Source organism: Brassica oleracea, chromosome C4, assembly GCF_000695525.1.
Source record: "Brassica oleracea var. oleracea cultivar TO1000 chromosome C4, BOL, whole genome shotgun sequence".
In the NCBI taxonomy this organism is placed as follows: domain Eukaryota; kingdom Viridiplantae; phylum Streptophyta; class Magnoliopsida; order Brassicales; family Brassicaceae; genus Brassica; species Brassica oleracea.
The window spans coordinates 26321967-26335324 of NC_027751.1; the positions used below are offsets into that span (position 1 = coordinate 26321967).

Sequence of the window (13358 nt, forward strand, 5' to 3'; positions counted from 1 at the left end):
AATACTATGGCCGGTATGGTTGAGCTACGGCCGACCCGCGTGTACATTGCCCTTTTCCCTTTTGTTCGTGTGATTAGACATTCAATTATTAACGTCTTAATGCAAAGGGACTTATATTAAATTAAACTAAAAAACTTTACTCAATTACTTATAAAACTCGGGAATTGGTCAAAGTCGGGTGTGACTACTTTTACTGCCCCGTTCGTTTGCTCAGTCAACTGATGCATCTGAGTGAAGGTGTATTTTGATGTTCGTTTAGCGGACTTAATCCGTACATCCAGATGAATCAGCTGGGTGAGTTTCGAAAACTCAACTGAATTTTTTCAAAAAAGCTGGCTGAATCTTCACCATGCATCCAGCTGCAGCTGATTCAGTCAAAAACTGTCAGTGACCAAAATAACCCCGCTACACATAATCCTAAAGATAGTTTTTTCACTCTCATCTCTCACGCTCTCTCTCTCTTTTGGCGGCAAATCTCTCTTTCTCTTTCTCTCTCTCTCTCCGGCGACCTCTCTCTCTGGCGACCTCTCCCTCTCGCTCAAGTAAGATTGTGTTGTGAGTTTTCTGTTTTGTTGAATCGTTTACATATGAAATCCAATCTCTCTCTCTCAGGTTCTCTCTCTCACTCTGGCGACCTCAGCTCCGGCGGCCTTAGCTCCGGCGACCTCTCTCTCTAGCTCAAGTAAGAGTCTTTGAGATGTTAATGTTGTGGGTTTTCTGTTTTGTTTGGAATCGTTTTATCACCTCACCATGTATGAATCTCTCTCTCTCAGGTTCTCTCTCTCACTCCGGCGACCTCAGCTCCGACGACCTTAGCTCCGGCGACTTCTCTCTCTAGCTCAAGTAAGAGTCTTTGAGATCTTAATGTTGTGGGTTTTCTGTTTTGTTTGGAATCGTTTTATCACCTCACCATGTATGAATCTCTCTCTCTCAATCCGGCAACCTCTCTCTAGCTCAAGTAAGACTCTCAGGGATCTAAATGTTGTGGGTTTTGTAGTTTATATCCTATAAGTTATGTTTTGGGTTTTGTTTGCATCTGTAGATTGTTCTTCTTCAAATCTGTAGTTTATAATTAAGTTTGTACTTTCGAATCAATTAGCTTCAAGTCTCTAGTTTATATCCTATAAGTTATGTTCTGGGTTTTGTTTGCATCTGTAGATCCTTGTTGTGTTCTCTTTGAATATATTTGCCGATCCTTTTGTTGAATACAAAGCTCTTGTCATGTATCAGTCTTTATAAGCTTTGCTTAAGTGGATTTGCCAACATTGTTTAATGGTGTCCTGTGTCCCACCATTCTTTTGGTGTCTAGCAGGTGCAACAAGAAGCTTTCTCATTCTATTAAACAATGACATCCATCCCTGGATCTGATGTGAGTATCTTCCATTCTAATCTTTTATTTTGATCTCAGTTTTGTCAAATGCTTTTCTTATTGTCTTGAATCTTCAAATAAGAATCTTATATGGAGTGACGAGCAAACACGGTTCTTTCTTCAACTAAGACTTGATGAGAGTCTGAAAGGAAACATAAGAAAGCAGATGGTTAATGAGGCTGGGAGACAGGTGATCGTAGATAAGTTCTATGAGGCATTTGGTATAAAAATTCCATGGAGAAAATTTGGGATAAAGTACAATACTTGCAAGAATTTTAAAATTATTTTGTTGTAATTGTAATTTAGATAAGATATTAAAATTAACATGATTAATGTAAATAATAAACATGATTTAAGAGTAAGATATAGATAAATTAAATACATGTTCATTTTAGTCATTTTGTCATCAACTGCATTTGGATGCAAATGTAAGTTCAAAAAAAAGAACAAACGAACGCAGCAGCATCTGAATGCTTCATCTAGATGCACTTTTCAAATGTACAAACGAACAACACCCATGTAGAGCATCTGGATAAGACATCTGACTGATTCATCTGGATGCATCTTCCAGATGTACAAACGAACAGGGCCAAAGACTCCGTTTTGGAAAAGCTGTTCCTAGATCCTAAAATTATGTTTGGGTGGTCAAGATATCGTGTATATACATTGGAATAAGTTTATTTTTCATCAATTAGATTAGTAATTTAGGACTAGTATAACGCAAACATGAATCACAAAAAAAAACTCGAAATCATTTCAAAAAAAAAAGCAAAGCTCTGGTTATCAAGAGTTTGCAAAATAACGATTTGCTAGGACATTATGAAATACATTTTAGTAACGCATACTTAGATATATTAATGTAGATGATACTAGTATACTTTTATGCAAAGACAAGTCGTGCTGCACCAAAAGCTCAAGTATCTTCAGATTCTGGAACTTGATTATAACTCTAGCTTTTGTATAAAGCTCATATCGTGCTCTTCATGTCCGATTCCTTGAATCATTCTTTTTTAATTGCTGTATTTTTATTTGTTATTTTTTTTACTACTTTTCTTAATTTTACGCGATATGTTTAGTATACATGCCTTTGTTCGGTCTAGCTCCATTGACCAATACCTCTCCCAACATATTAACTTCGTTGATTTCTTGTCACGACCTAGGAATTCTAACTACAACTTAGTATTTGTGATTTATTTCGGATACCGAAAACAAGTATATGATTTGATTTATGAAATTATGAATATAATCTATGTTGAGTATTTGTATAAATGCTACATATTAGTGTAATCAGTATCTTAGCGTTTCCTCTTGAATGATTTATGCAGGTATTGATGGACAGATGGAGCGTACTTTGGAACCACATTCCCTCACTTATTCTTGATGACTTACGGGAACTTGAAGACGCTCAGAAGTACGTCCCAAGAATCTTTGGCTTTAAGGTACACAAACCATAATGAGACTAGTGCTCTTCATTGTCAATGGTTTGAATAATTGTTACTGTTGTAACGGACGTGAGAAGGAACAAACGCGGAAACAAATGAATAAAATCGTTGTAACTACGACACATATATTTAACGTGGTTCATCCCTAGGGTTACGTCCACGGGCAAAGGGAGATCTTATTATTGGAGGCGATATTGAGCTTACAAAGTGCAAGTTTAGGGTTACTTTGAATACAAGATATATATAGTAGCATCTCGCATCTAAAGCCCTAGACTATATGGACTCATGGACCTAAGCCCACGATAAGATGTAATATCCAGATTCAAGGCATATTAACAAATCTCCACCTTGACTTGAATCCTCCCAATAACAGATGTACCAGATGCATCTTCAAGTGCCAGATGTATCAGATGTGTTTCTCTGCGCCAAATGCGCCATCAGCGCCAGATGTACCAGATGCACTTTGAAGTGCCAGATGCGCCATTAACGCCAAATGTACCAGATGCGTTCTTCAACGCCAAATGTACCATCGCTCTCTTTGCCTCAGATGTCCCTTCGGACCAGATGTGTTGCTATGACGAACCAGACGCCCTTTAATGGCCAGATGCTCAACTTGAGCCAGACGTTCATCATCAGCTGGATGTCCCAACAGACTAGACGCCCCAACGGGCTAGATGTCCCAACGGACCAGACGTCCCAACGGACCAGACGTCCCAACGGACCAGACGTCCCAACGGACCAGACGTCCCAACGGACCAGACGTCCCAACGGACCAGACGTCCCAACGGACCAGACGTCCCAACGGACCAGACGTCCCAACGGACCAGACGTCCCAACGGACCAGACGTCCCAACGGACCAGACGTCCCAACGGACCAGACGTCCCAACGGACCAGACGTCCCAACGGACCAGACGTCCCAACGGACCAGACGTCCCAACGGACCAGACGTCCCAACGGACCAGACGTCCCAACGGACCAGACGTCCCAACGGACCAGACGTCCCAACGGACCAGACGTCCCAACGGACCAGACGTCCCAACGGACCAGACGTCCCAACGGACCAGACGTCCCAACGGACCAGACGTCCCAACGGACCAGACGTCCCAACGGACCAGACGTCCCAACGGACCAGACGTCCCAACGGACCAGACGTCCCAACGGACCAGACGTCCCAACGGACCAGACGTCCCAACGGACCAGACGTCCCAACGGACCAGACGTCCCAACGGACCAGACGTCCCAACGGACCAGACGTCCCAACGGACCAGACGTCCCAACGGACCAGACGTCCCAACGGACCAGACGTCCCAACGGACCAGACGTCCCAACGGACCAGATGCCTCAACGGGCCAGACGCCCCAACGGGCCAGACGTCCCAACGGGCCAGACGTCCCAACGGACCAGACGCCCCAACGGGCCAGATGTCCCAACAGACCAGACGCCCCAACTAGGCATGGGCATTCGGGTCATCGGATCGGGTTCGGATCAGGTCCTTTCGGGTCCGGGTCTTTCGGGTCTAAGAGTTTAGGACCCGATAGGGTAATTTCAAATTCTCGGTTCCGGATCGGTTCAGATCGTGCCGGGTCTGGGTTGGGTCGGGTCTTAGATAGTTAGATCCATTCGGGTAACTAGAATTTATCGGTTCGGATTCGGTTCGGTTTCGGGTCGGATTCGGATTCGGTTCGGTTTCGGGTCGGGTTCGATTCGGGTTCGATTTAAAAAAGACCTAAAAATACAAAAAAATATCTGAAAATATTTATATATCCGAAAATATTTGAAACTTTATTCAAAATTTGTGTTTTTATTATATTAAAATGTGTATATATATTAAACTAAGCGAGATACAACAACAATTTGTTGTCTCCTAGTGGTTGACCCCCATGTTCTCTAGACGAATAACCCGTCTTCGATTCCCCTTTGATCCATTTTATTTAATTTACATTATTAATTCGGGTACCCATCGGATTTCGGGTTTGGGTCGGGTCGGGTCCAAGACCCGCGGGTCCTCTGCAACAAGACCCGATAGGGTAATTTGATCGGGTCGGTTCCCACCCGAACCGGGTTTTTTTCGGGTCGGTTTCGGGTCGGGTGTTCGGGTCCGAATAAAATGCCCAGGCCTAGTCCCAACGGGCCAGATGTCCTTGCGGACCAGATGCCCCAACGGGTCAGAAGCCCCAACGGGCTAAACCATATACATGGTGAGATGAACATTTGCAGTGCACAGAATACTGATAGGTTCATCTGAAGACATCATGAACCTTGTCAACACCTCATTAATGTAGGCCTGCTGTGACAAGAACAACTTCTTCTCCCTATCTCTGAAGATCTCCATCCCTAAAATTTTCATTGTTGCACCCAAGTCCTTCATCTCAACTTCAGAACCCAGAAGCTTCAGCTTCTCGATGTCACACTTCTCTTCAGTTAACAACATGTCATCCACGTAGAGTACCAAACAGATGAACGTCACATCCTTCAACTTACTCACGCAGACACACCAATCAGATCATAAGGACTTCTGATGTAGCCCAACTTGATTATATAGCTGTCAAATCTTGTGTACCATCGTCTGAGAGGCTGCTTAAATCCAGAAAGTGACTTCTGAAACGTACACACAGAGTCATCTTTTCCAGGAACTCGACAACCATCCGGCTGAGTCATGTATACCTCCTCTAGCTCTCGATGAAGAAACACTGTCTTCACATCAAATTGCTTAAGCTCCAAGTTCTGACGTGCTACCAGCACTAGCAACACTCTGATGGACGTATGTCTGACCATCGATGAGAATATCTCATTGTAGTCTACTTCATCTCTCTGACTGAAACTTCTTGCAACAATTCGAGCTTTATACTTAGCTCCTTCTGTCAGTGATGCTCCATCCTTGATCTTGAAGATCCACTTGCATGTAACATCCCTTCTTCCCGATGGTAATGTGACCATATCCCATGTATGATTCTTCTGATGAGATTCCACGTCTCTCGTTGCAACATGTCATTTCTCAGACTCGGGACTAGAAACAACTTCCATGTAAGTGGATGACGCATCCACTTCCTCTGCAACCTGAAGTGTATAACCCACCATATCATCAAAGTGATATCTCTCTGGTGGCCTGACATCAACCCTTCTTGGTCGATCTTTCACTATGTAACATCAAGCGTTTGAATCTTCGTAGACTCCAACTGAACATCTTCTACACGCTCCTCTTGATTTTCTGTGTGTGCATGCACATCGATCACTTCATGATCATCTTGCAGCTCCACTTGTTTATCAGTGCTACCCTTTTCTGCTTCTGAACTGGACCCTGAGCTTCTAACCATAGGTGCTTCATCGAAGACACCATTCCTGCTTAGAATCATTCGGTTTTTTGATGGAGACCAGACCATGTATCTCTTGATTCCATCACCGTAGCTCATAAACACTCTTAAAAGTGAATATTCAACAAATCTACCTGACCACACCTCAGAAGGTATCCTGCACTCGATGCCTGTGTGGGGACCGAGATTTATCAAGTAGCAAGTCGTGTTAACTACTTCAGCCCAAAACCGCTTCTCCAAACCAGCACTCGAGAGCATGCACATCGCTCTCTCTAGCATTATCTGGTTTATCTATTTTGCAACACCATCCCGTTGTGGTGTTTCACTGTCTGGAAGATGCTTGGCAGATGTTGCATCCTTACAAAACTGTTTAAACTCTTCCGAGCAGAGTTCCAAACTAATATCAGAATGAAGCATATCTTGCTTCGACAGATGTTGCATCCCACACTCACCCATATGTCCAAGCCTCATATGCCATAGCTTAGTCATATCTTCCTCTGGGATCTCTGGCGATGCAACATTTGTTGAACCGGAAACGACATTTGCTGAACCGGTAACCGTTGTACCTTTCAGAAAATACAGAGTATCGTTCATGAAACACTTCAGAATCACATCAGAACCCCTGTAGACATTCAAAACTCCATCGCCACCCGAATATTTGAAACCTCTCCTGTCCAGAAGACTCACGGATATCAAATTCTTCGTCATTGATGGAACATGCTTAACCTTGTTCAATGTGCAGAAACTACCATCATGTGTCCTGAGCTTGATTGAGCCTATCCCAACAATCTTGCAGACAAAGTCGTTTTCCATCTTAATCTTGCTGTCAAGTACCTCTGTGTACTATGAAAACCAATCTCTCCTCGGTGTCATATGGTAGGATGCTCCTGTATCAAGAACCCACACATCAGAAGAGTGGGTGTGTCCGTGCACAACAAGAGCGATGTCGTCGTCAGACTTGGTTTCATCCTCGGCTACTGCAACAGACCCAAACTGCTGCTACTTCATCTTGTGACAGTCTAACTTCCAATGTCCCTTCTCTTTTCAATTGTTGCAAATATCAGATGCTTTAGGACCCCTTGGAAACGACTTCCTATCTTTCGAAGTCCTTCTGTTCCCATGTCCCTTCACACCACTAACAAACAACCCCGATGCTTGATTGTCTATCCCTGAGTTGGATGCCTTATGGCGCAATTCCCGACTATGAAGAGCCGACCTAACTTCTTCCAGTTTTACTGTATCTTTGCCAACAGTGAACGATTGCACGAAGTTCTCGAAGGAGTTCAGCAGAGATACCAACAGGATTAGTGTCGCGTCTTCATCCTCCACCGTAACTTCGATGTTACGCAGCTCCAGTAATATCAAATTTAGCTTGTCAAGATGGTCGTGAAGCTCAATACCTTCTTGCATACCAAAGCCGAAGAGGCGTTGCTTCAGAAGTAGCTTATTCGTCAGAGATTTTGTCATGTACAAACTCTCCAACTTCTGCCACAAACTAGCAGCCTTTTTTTCATCCGACACTTCGATGATAATCTCTTCTGCTAGACACAACAAAATTGTTGAGAACACTTTCTCTTCCAGAGCCTCCAAATCAGCTGCTTCAGATTTCTTCTTTGGCAATGGTCCCCAGATGCCTTGTTGCTCAACAACGCCAGCATCTTAATCTGCCAAAGACTGAAGCTATTTCTCCCATCAAACTTGTCGATCTTTGCGTTTATTCTAGATATCTTCTCACCAGATCACCAACCCCGAGCTCTGATACCAGTTTGTTGTAACGGACGTGAGAAGAAACAGATGCGGAAACAGATGAATAAAAGTGATGTAACTACGACACATATATTTAATGTGGTTCACCCCTAGGGCTACGTACACGGGCAAAGAAAGATCTTATTATTGAAGGTGATATTGAGCTTACAAAGTGCAAGTTTAAGGTTACTTCGAATACAAGATATATATATATATATAGTAGAATTTCGCATCTAAAACCCTAGACTATATGGATTCATGGGCCTAAGTCCACGGTCAGATGTAACATCTAGATTCAAGGCATATCAACGGTGACGATAACTCCGGTTTGAATAGAGGATAGTAGCATGCAGCCAGTCATTGGGTAAAGGATGTGAGTCGAATTGTTGCAACAGCCTGGCTCGTTGGAAGAAAAAAAGAAATCTTCTACCAAATATTTTTCCTCGGCTTGTTTATAAGCTTTCTAAATTCGTGTTAAAACTCTAAAAATTTGTTAAATTCAAGCTGAAGGTTAACCTAATGGTGGCAGCTTCTGGAACTAATAATGATTGGTGACTTGGGATGTTTAATTTTTTTTTAAGCTAAAGTAACTCTGAGGGCTCTTACATAAACCAAATATGCAAACAAAAGAAACTCTGGTTCAGCTACTCGGAAATACATTGATTCAATAAGAGCTGTCTTTAATAGTAGAGAATCAAATGAGTAGCAAGTCCAAAAACTCCAATAAAAACATTGATTCAAAGCTAAATGTAACAGCGTCTTGAATAGAAAAGATGAGAATAGTATTGCAAAACATGATATTAAGCCAAATGAATGACAAAGCATAGGAAGGAAGATATTAACCCTCGATCTGCTCCCTCAACCTCCTGATTGTGCTTCTGACAGTGACGGCACTGGCGGTGTTCATGGTGTAAGCACCACCGGCCTTGACCTTGCCACAATCCTTGCATCCCCAGATACCAACTGCCTTTCGCTTCACTCCGTACTGCACCAAATAAAACATCAAATTAAACCCAACTTTAATATGTTTTCAATCTAAATTTAAGCAAAAAGGATAGTGGATTATATGATTTATTACCTTGCCGCAGAACTCACAGAAGTACTTGCTGTGCTGGCTGACCTCCATCTTCTTAATCTGCTTCCTTATACTCGCTCCATAACGAGTTCCTGTGTAAACAATCATACATAGGTTTCAAATAAACGAGCCCCAATGTATCATACATTTCAACTTAAAACGAGGTGTAAATAAAATGTTGATAACTACAATAATTGCAGAAACGCATCTCAACTGTTGCATGATTCCGTTTTATTTCAATCTAAAATTCTATCAGAAATGTTCTACAGCTTAATCATCCTACACGATACCAATAAGAAGAAGTCGTATAAGATGAAACTCAAAGGCAGAGAAGCCATACCGTACTTGCCGACGATTCCTACCTTCTTCGTTCTCTTCGCCTGTGGGAGATGAGAAACAATTGGTAAGAGTTATTGAGTCGAAAGAAACTAATCCAATAGATAAGACAACATAAGCTGTATAATGTATCTGTAAAACTTGAAATACAGCTCGCTAGGCAGAGGAGCAGTAACGCGTTAAGAGGAGAGATATTCACCATTTCGAAACCGAGAAGACGAGAGCACCACCGCCGAATACGAAAAGACCCTAGAGAGAGAACAACAACTACTCACTGCTAAATCCGTCCTTTTTATACCAATAGTTATTAGGGCATTTACTATCTTATGGGCCTCATCTGGAAGATAAGCCCATTATATATGGCCTATTCATATATTTTTAACAAAAGCATATTATTGTTACGGTCATGTTAAAACGTAAAAACATTGTACAGAGGAAAGGGTGGTGACGTGGCACAATACCTCTCCCAAAACCTCCAAGTCCAAAGTATCCGAATCTGTCGTTCTTTCGTTCTTTCTTCCACTTCACATATGGTGAGGACTCCTTTCTTCTTCTTCCTTTCTATTCTCATGATCCGTTAATTCATTTATCGTAATCATTAGATAATGCTATTTCTGAGCTTTACTAACTTCACAAGTACTCGATAGCTACTTCTCTCGTACTCTATAAGTTTAGGTTCACTGTCTGAGTTTCAGCTCTAATTTCACTTGTTATATACGATAATAGCCCAGATTTGAACTTATATATTACATGTTTTGTTCTGTCAGGAGTTGATTATGGTCGTGGAGATTATGTAAAGACAGTCATTACAAAAAAAAAAAGCTGTCTTTTTTTTATTAAGGTCAGTGTTTTTACCTGTGGTAGCTGCAGTAGACGAAAGACTCTTCCGTAGCTAAGTAACTCTCAAATGGATGATGGTGGGCATCGTGACAATGGTCGGCACAAAGCACCTCAGGGCCAGGTATCTTGACCAATGTCTTTACTAATACTTCAGATTTAAGATAGTTTTTGTTTTTTTAATGGGAATGTATCATTGAAACAGTGGATGATGCAGCAGCAACATCAGCCATCGATGAAACAAGTGATGTCGATAATAGCAGAGCGCGACGCAGCGATCCAGGAGAGGAACCTAGCTATATCAGAGAGAAAATCAGCTGTAGCTGAGCGAGACATCTCGTTTCTCCAGCGAGACACTGCCATCGCTGAGCGAAACAACGCGATCATGGAGAGAGACAGTGCTCTCACAGCTCTACAATACCGTGACAACTTAATGGCTACTTCACGCCAGCACCAACCGCACATGCATCATCAACATCAACATCAACATCACATGCTTCAGTTAACTGAAAATGCGTATGAGACCAGAGAAACAGAGACATCACCACCTACTACTGGATCCGCCTTGGAATCTGCCAAACCAAAACGTGGTAGAAAAGTGAAAGATCCAAAGGCAGCAGCTGCTAATAAGAGAGGGCCAAAGACTCAGAGGAAGGTTAAGAAAGAGAACGAAGACGACTTAAGCAAGATAATGTTTGTGAAGACAACAACCCTTGACTACAGCGAAGAAGAAGAAGAAGCAACAGGATCTAAATCGGATTGGAAAAGTCGAGAAATGGTGGTGGGGCTTAACCACGTTGTGTACGACTAGACAACAATGCCCCCACCTGTCTGTTCATGCACAGGAGTTCTCAGACAATGCTACAAATGGGGAAACGGAGGTTGGCAGTCATCGTGTTGCACTACCACACTGTCTATGCATCCGTTACCAGCACTGCCTAACAAAAAACATGCCAGAGTTGGTGGAAGGAAAATGAGTGGAAGCGCCTTCAACAAGTATCTAAGCAGGCTTGCTGCGGAAGGGCACCATGATCTCTCAAGCCATGTTGATCTTAAGGACCATTGGGCAAAGCACGGTACAAACCGTTATATTACGATCAAATGATGTGTGTATTTAGGTGTCAGTTGTTCTTATGACATTACCTCTGATCTTATTTATGTAACTAACTCAAGAGGAAAATTGGTGGCAACAACCAGAATGAAATATTATTTAATCGTGGAAATGCCATGTCAGGTGCACCTATCAGAATCGGAACAAACCGATTACCAAATCCACCTATCATCACCGGCGTAACCATAAAAAGATCATTAAAAAAGCATGAGATGTTATTAAAACATTATAAAGTTGATGATTCCCACCAAAAATTTGAGGTGGGAATCTGATCGCCGGGTCGTGCTAATTCCATACGAATAAGTTCTGAGATTCTGAGAAGCATGTATGCCCATCACTCCAGCAATGACACCGAAAATGAAATAGAGAGTCCCTATATCCTCGTGGTTTGTGGAGAACATCCATCGAACCAGATTTTTCATAAATTTGAGATTTTTTCGTTTTTTTCCTCTTTACGTTGTCTTTTTAAAAAAGACAGAGTTTGAATGGTAACCAAGGGAACGAAGAGGAACACTACATTCCTTAATGTTCCTCAAAAATGTTACCATTCATGAGAAATATTTTTTCCAGTTCATTCCTTCTCATTCCCTTTTTTGTAGAGAATTATAATGCTGTTGTGAATGAAGAGGGGAACTTGTGTGTATTATTAGGTCGACCAACTGGTCTTTATATACATATGGTAATGACGGTCTAAGTACTGGATCGACATGAGATCGTACTTATCCTTAACTAGATAATGACTAGCAATACGTAAGATAAACACGAACTATAATGTAGATAAACACAAGAGTAGATAGGCGCCAGTATGATCCTGCGGATGGGCTTGGCCCGTCTTGCTACACGGGCTGATAAATGGGTCGATCACTAAATGGTTTATAACACTCCCCCTTGATCGACACATCCGGTCAAGGTTCATTCATGCTTTGGATGTTGCCTCATTAAAACCTCTCTTGACAAATCCAAAACCCAATGTGGTAAAAGGTAAAACAAGACAGGAAAAAGAGTACAACACATGAACTCCCCCTAATGATTGCATCATCGAAGATCCCTCAGTCGACGCATGCCTATCTTCCATATGAGCTTCTTGAACGTTGAGGTTGGTAGTGACTTGGTGAAGAGGTCGGCTGAATTCTCACTCGAACGGACTTGCAATACTTGGACCTCTCCTGCCTTCTGAAGCTCGTGTGTAAAGAAGAACTTAGGAAGAATATGTTTCGTCCTATCTCCTTTAATGTATTCATCCTTAAGTTGTGCGATGCATGCTGTGTTATCCTCGTCTAGGATGGTCGGTGGATCCTTTCCTTTGATCATACCACAAGTGGTACGAATATGCTGTGTCATGGATCTCATCCATACACTCTCACGGCTGGCTTCATGCATAGCTAATATTTCTGCGTGGTTAGAGGATGTGGCTGCCATGGTCTGCTTCATGGACCGCCAGGATATAGCTGTCCCACCGTGTGTAAAAACATAACCAGTCTGAGATCTAGCATAATGTGGATCACAGAGATAACCTGCATCAGCAAAACCAACTAAATCTTCCTTAGATTTGCCAGTAAACATAAGACCCAAGTCTTTCGTTCCTTGTAGGTAACGAAGTATATGTTTAATCCCGTTCCAGTGCCTTTGGGTCAAACAGGAGCTGAACCTAGAAAGTAAGTTCACAGCAAAGCTGATGTATGGTCGTGTGTGGCCAGCTAAATACATCAGAGCTCCTATGGCACTGAGATAAGGCACTTCGGGACCAAGGACTTCCTCATTTTTCTTCTTCGGACCAAATGGGTCAGTGTCCGGACCAAGACTTCTCACGACCATGGGGCTAGTCAATGGGTGAGACTGGTCCATATTAAATCTTTTGAGTACTTTTTCTGTATATGCCTTTTGATGCACAAGAATTCCATCTTTCATATACTCAAGTTGCAATCCCAAACAAAACTTTGTTTTTCCAAGATCTTTCATCTCGAATTCTTTCTTGAGATATTCAACAGTTTGAGAAATTTCTCCAGAGGTTCCTAGGATATTTAAATCATCTACATATACTGCAATGATTACAAAACCCTTATTGAACTTCTTTATGAATATGCATGGGCAGATCTGGTCGTTTTTGTATCCTTCTTTCAGGAGATATTC

At 42.2% G+C, this 13358-nt stretch overlaps 1 protein-coding gene and 1 pseudogene across 1 annotated transcript; one reads left to right on the plus strand and one right to left on the minus strand.

Moving 5' to 3' along the window:
* Positions 1 to 8514: 8514 nt before the first annotated feature.
* On the minus strand, positions 8515 to 9580 carry LOC106342815 (60S ribosomal protein L37a-2). Its single transcript, XM_013781850.1, has 4 exons — positions 9480 to 9580; positions 9285 to 9324; positions 8948 to 9036; positions 8515 to 8854 (listed from the first exon to the last, which is right to left on the minus strand). The coding sequence occupies exons 1-4, from the start codon at positions 9480 to 9482 to the stop codon at positions 8708 to 8710; spliced, it is 279 nt and encodes a 92-aa protein (XP_013637304.1). The 5' UTR covers positions 9483 to 9580; the 3' UTR covers positions 8515 to 8707.
* Positions 9581 to 9769: 189 nt separating this feature from the next.
* On the plus strand, positions 9770 to 11481 carry LOC106342814 (annotated as a pseudogene).
* The last annotated feature ends 1877 nt before the right edge of the window (positions 11482 to 13358 follow it).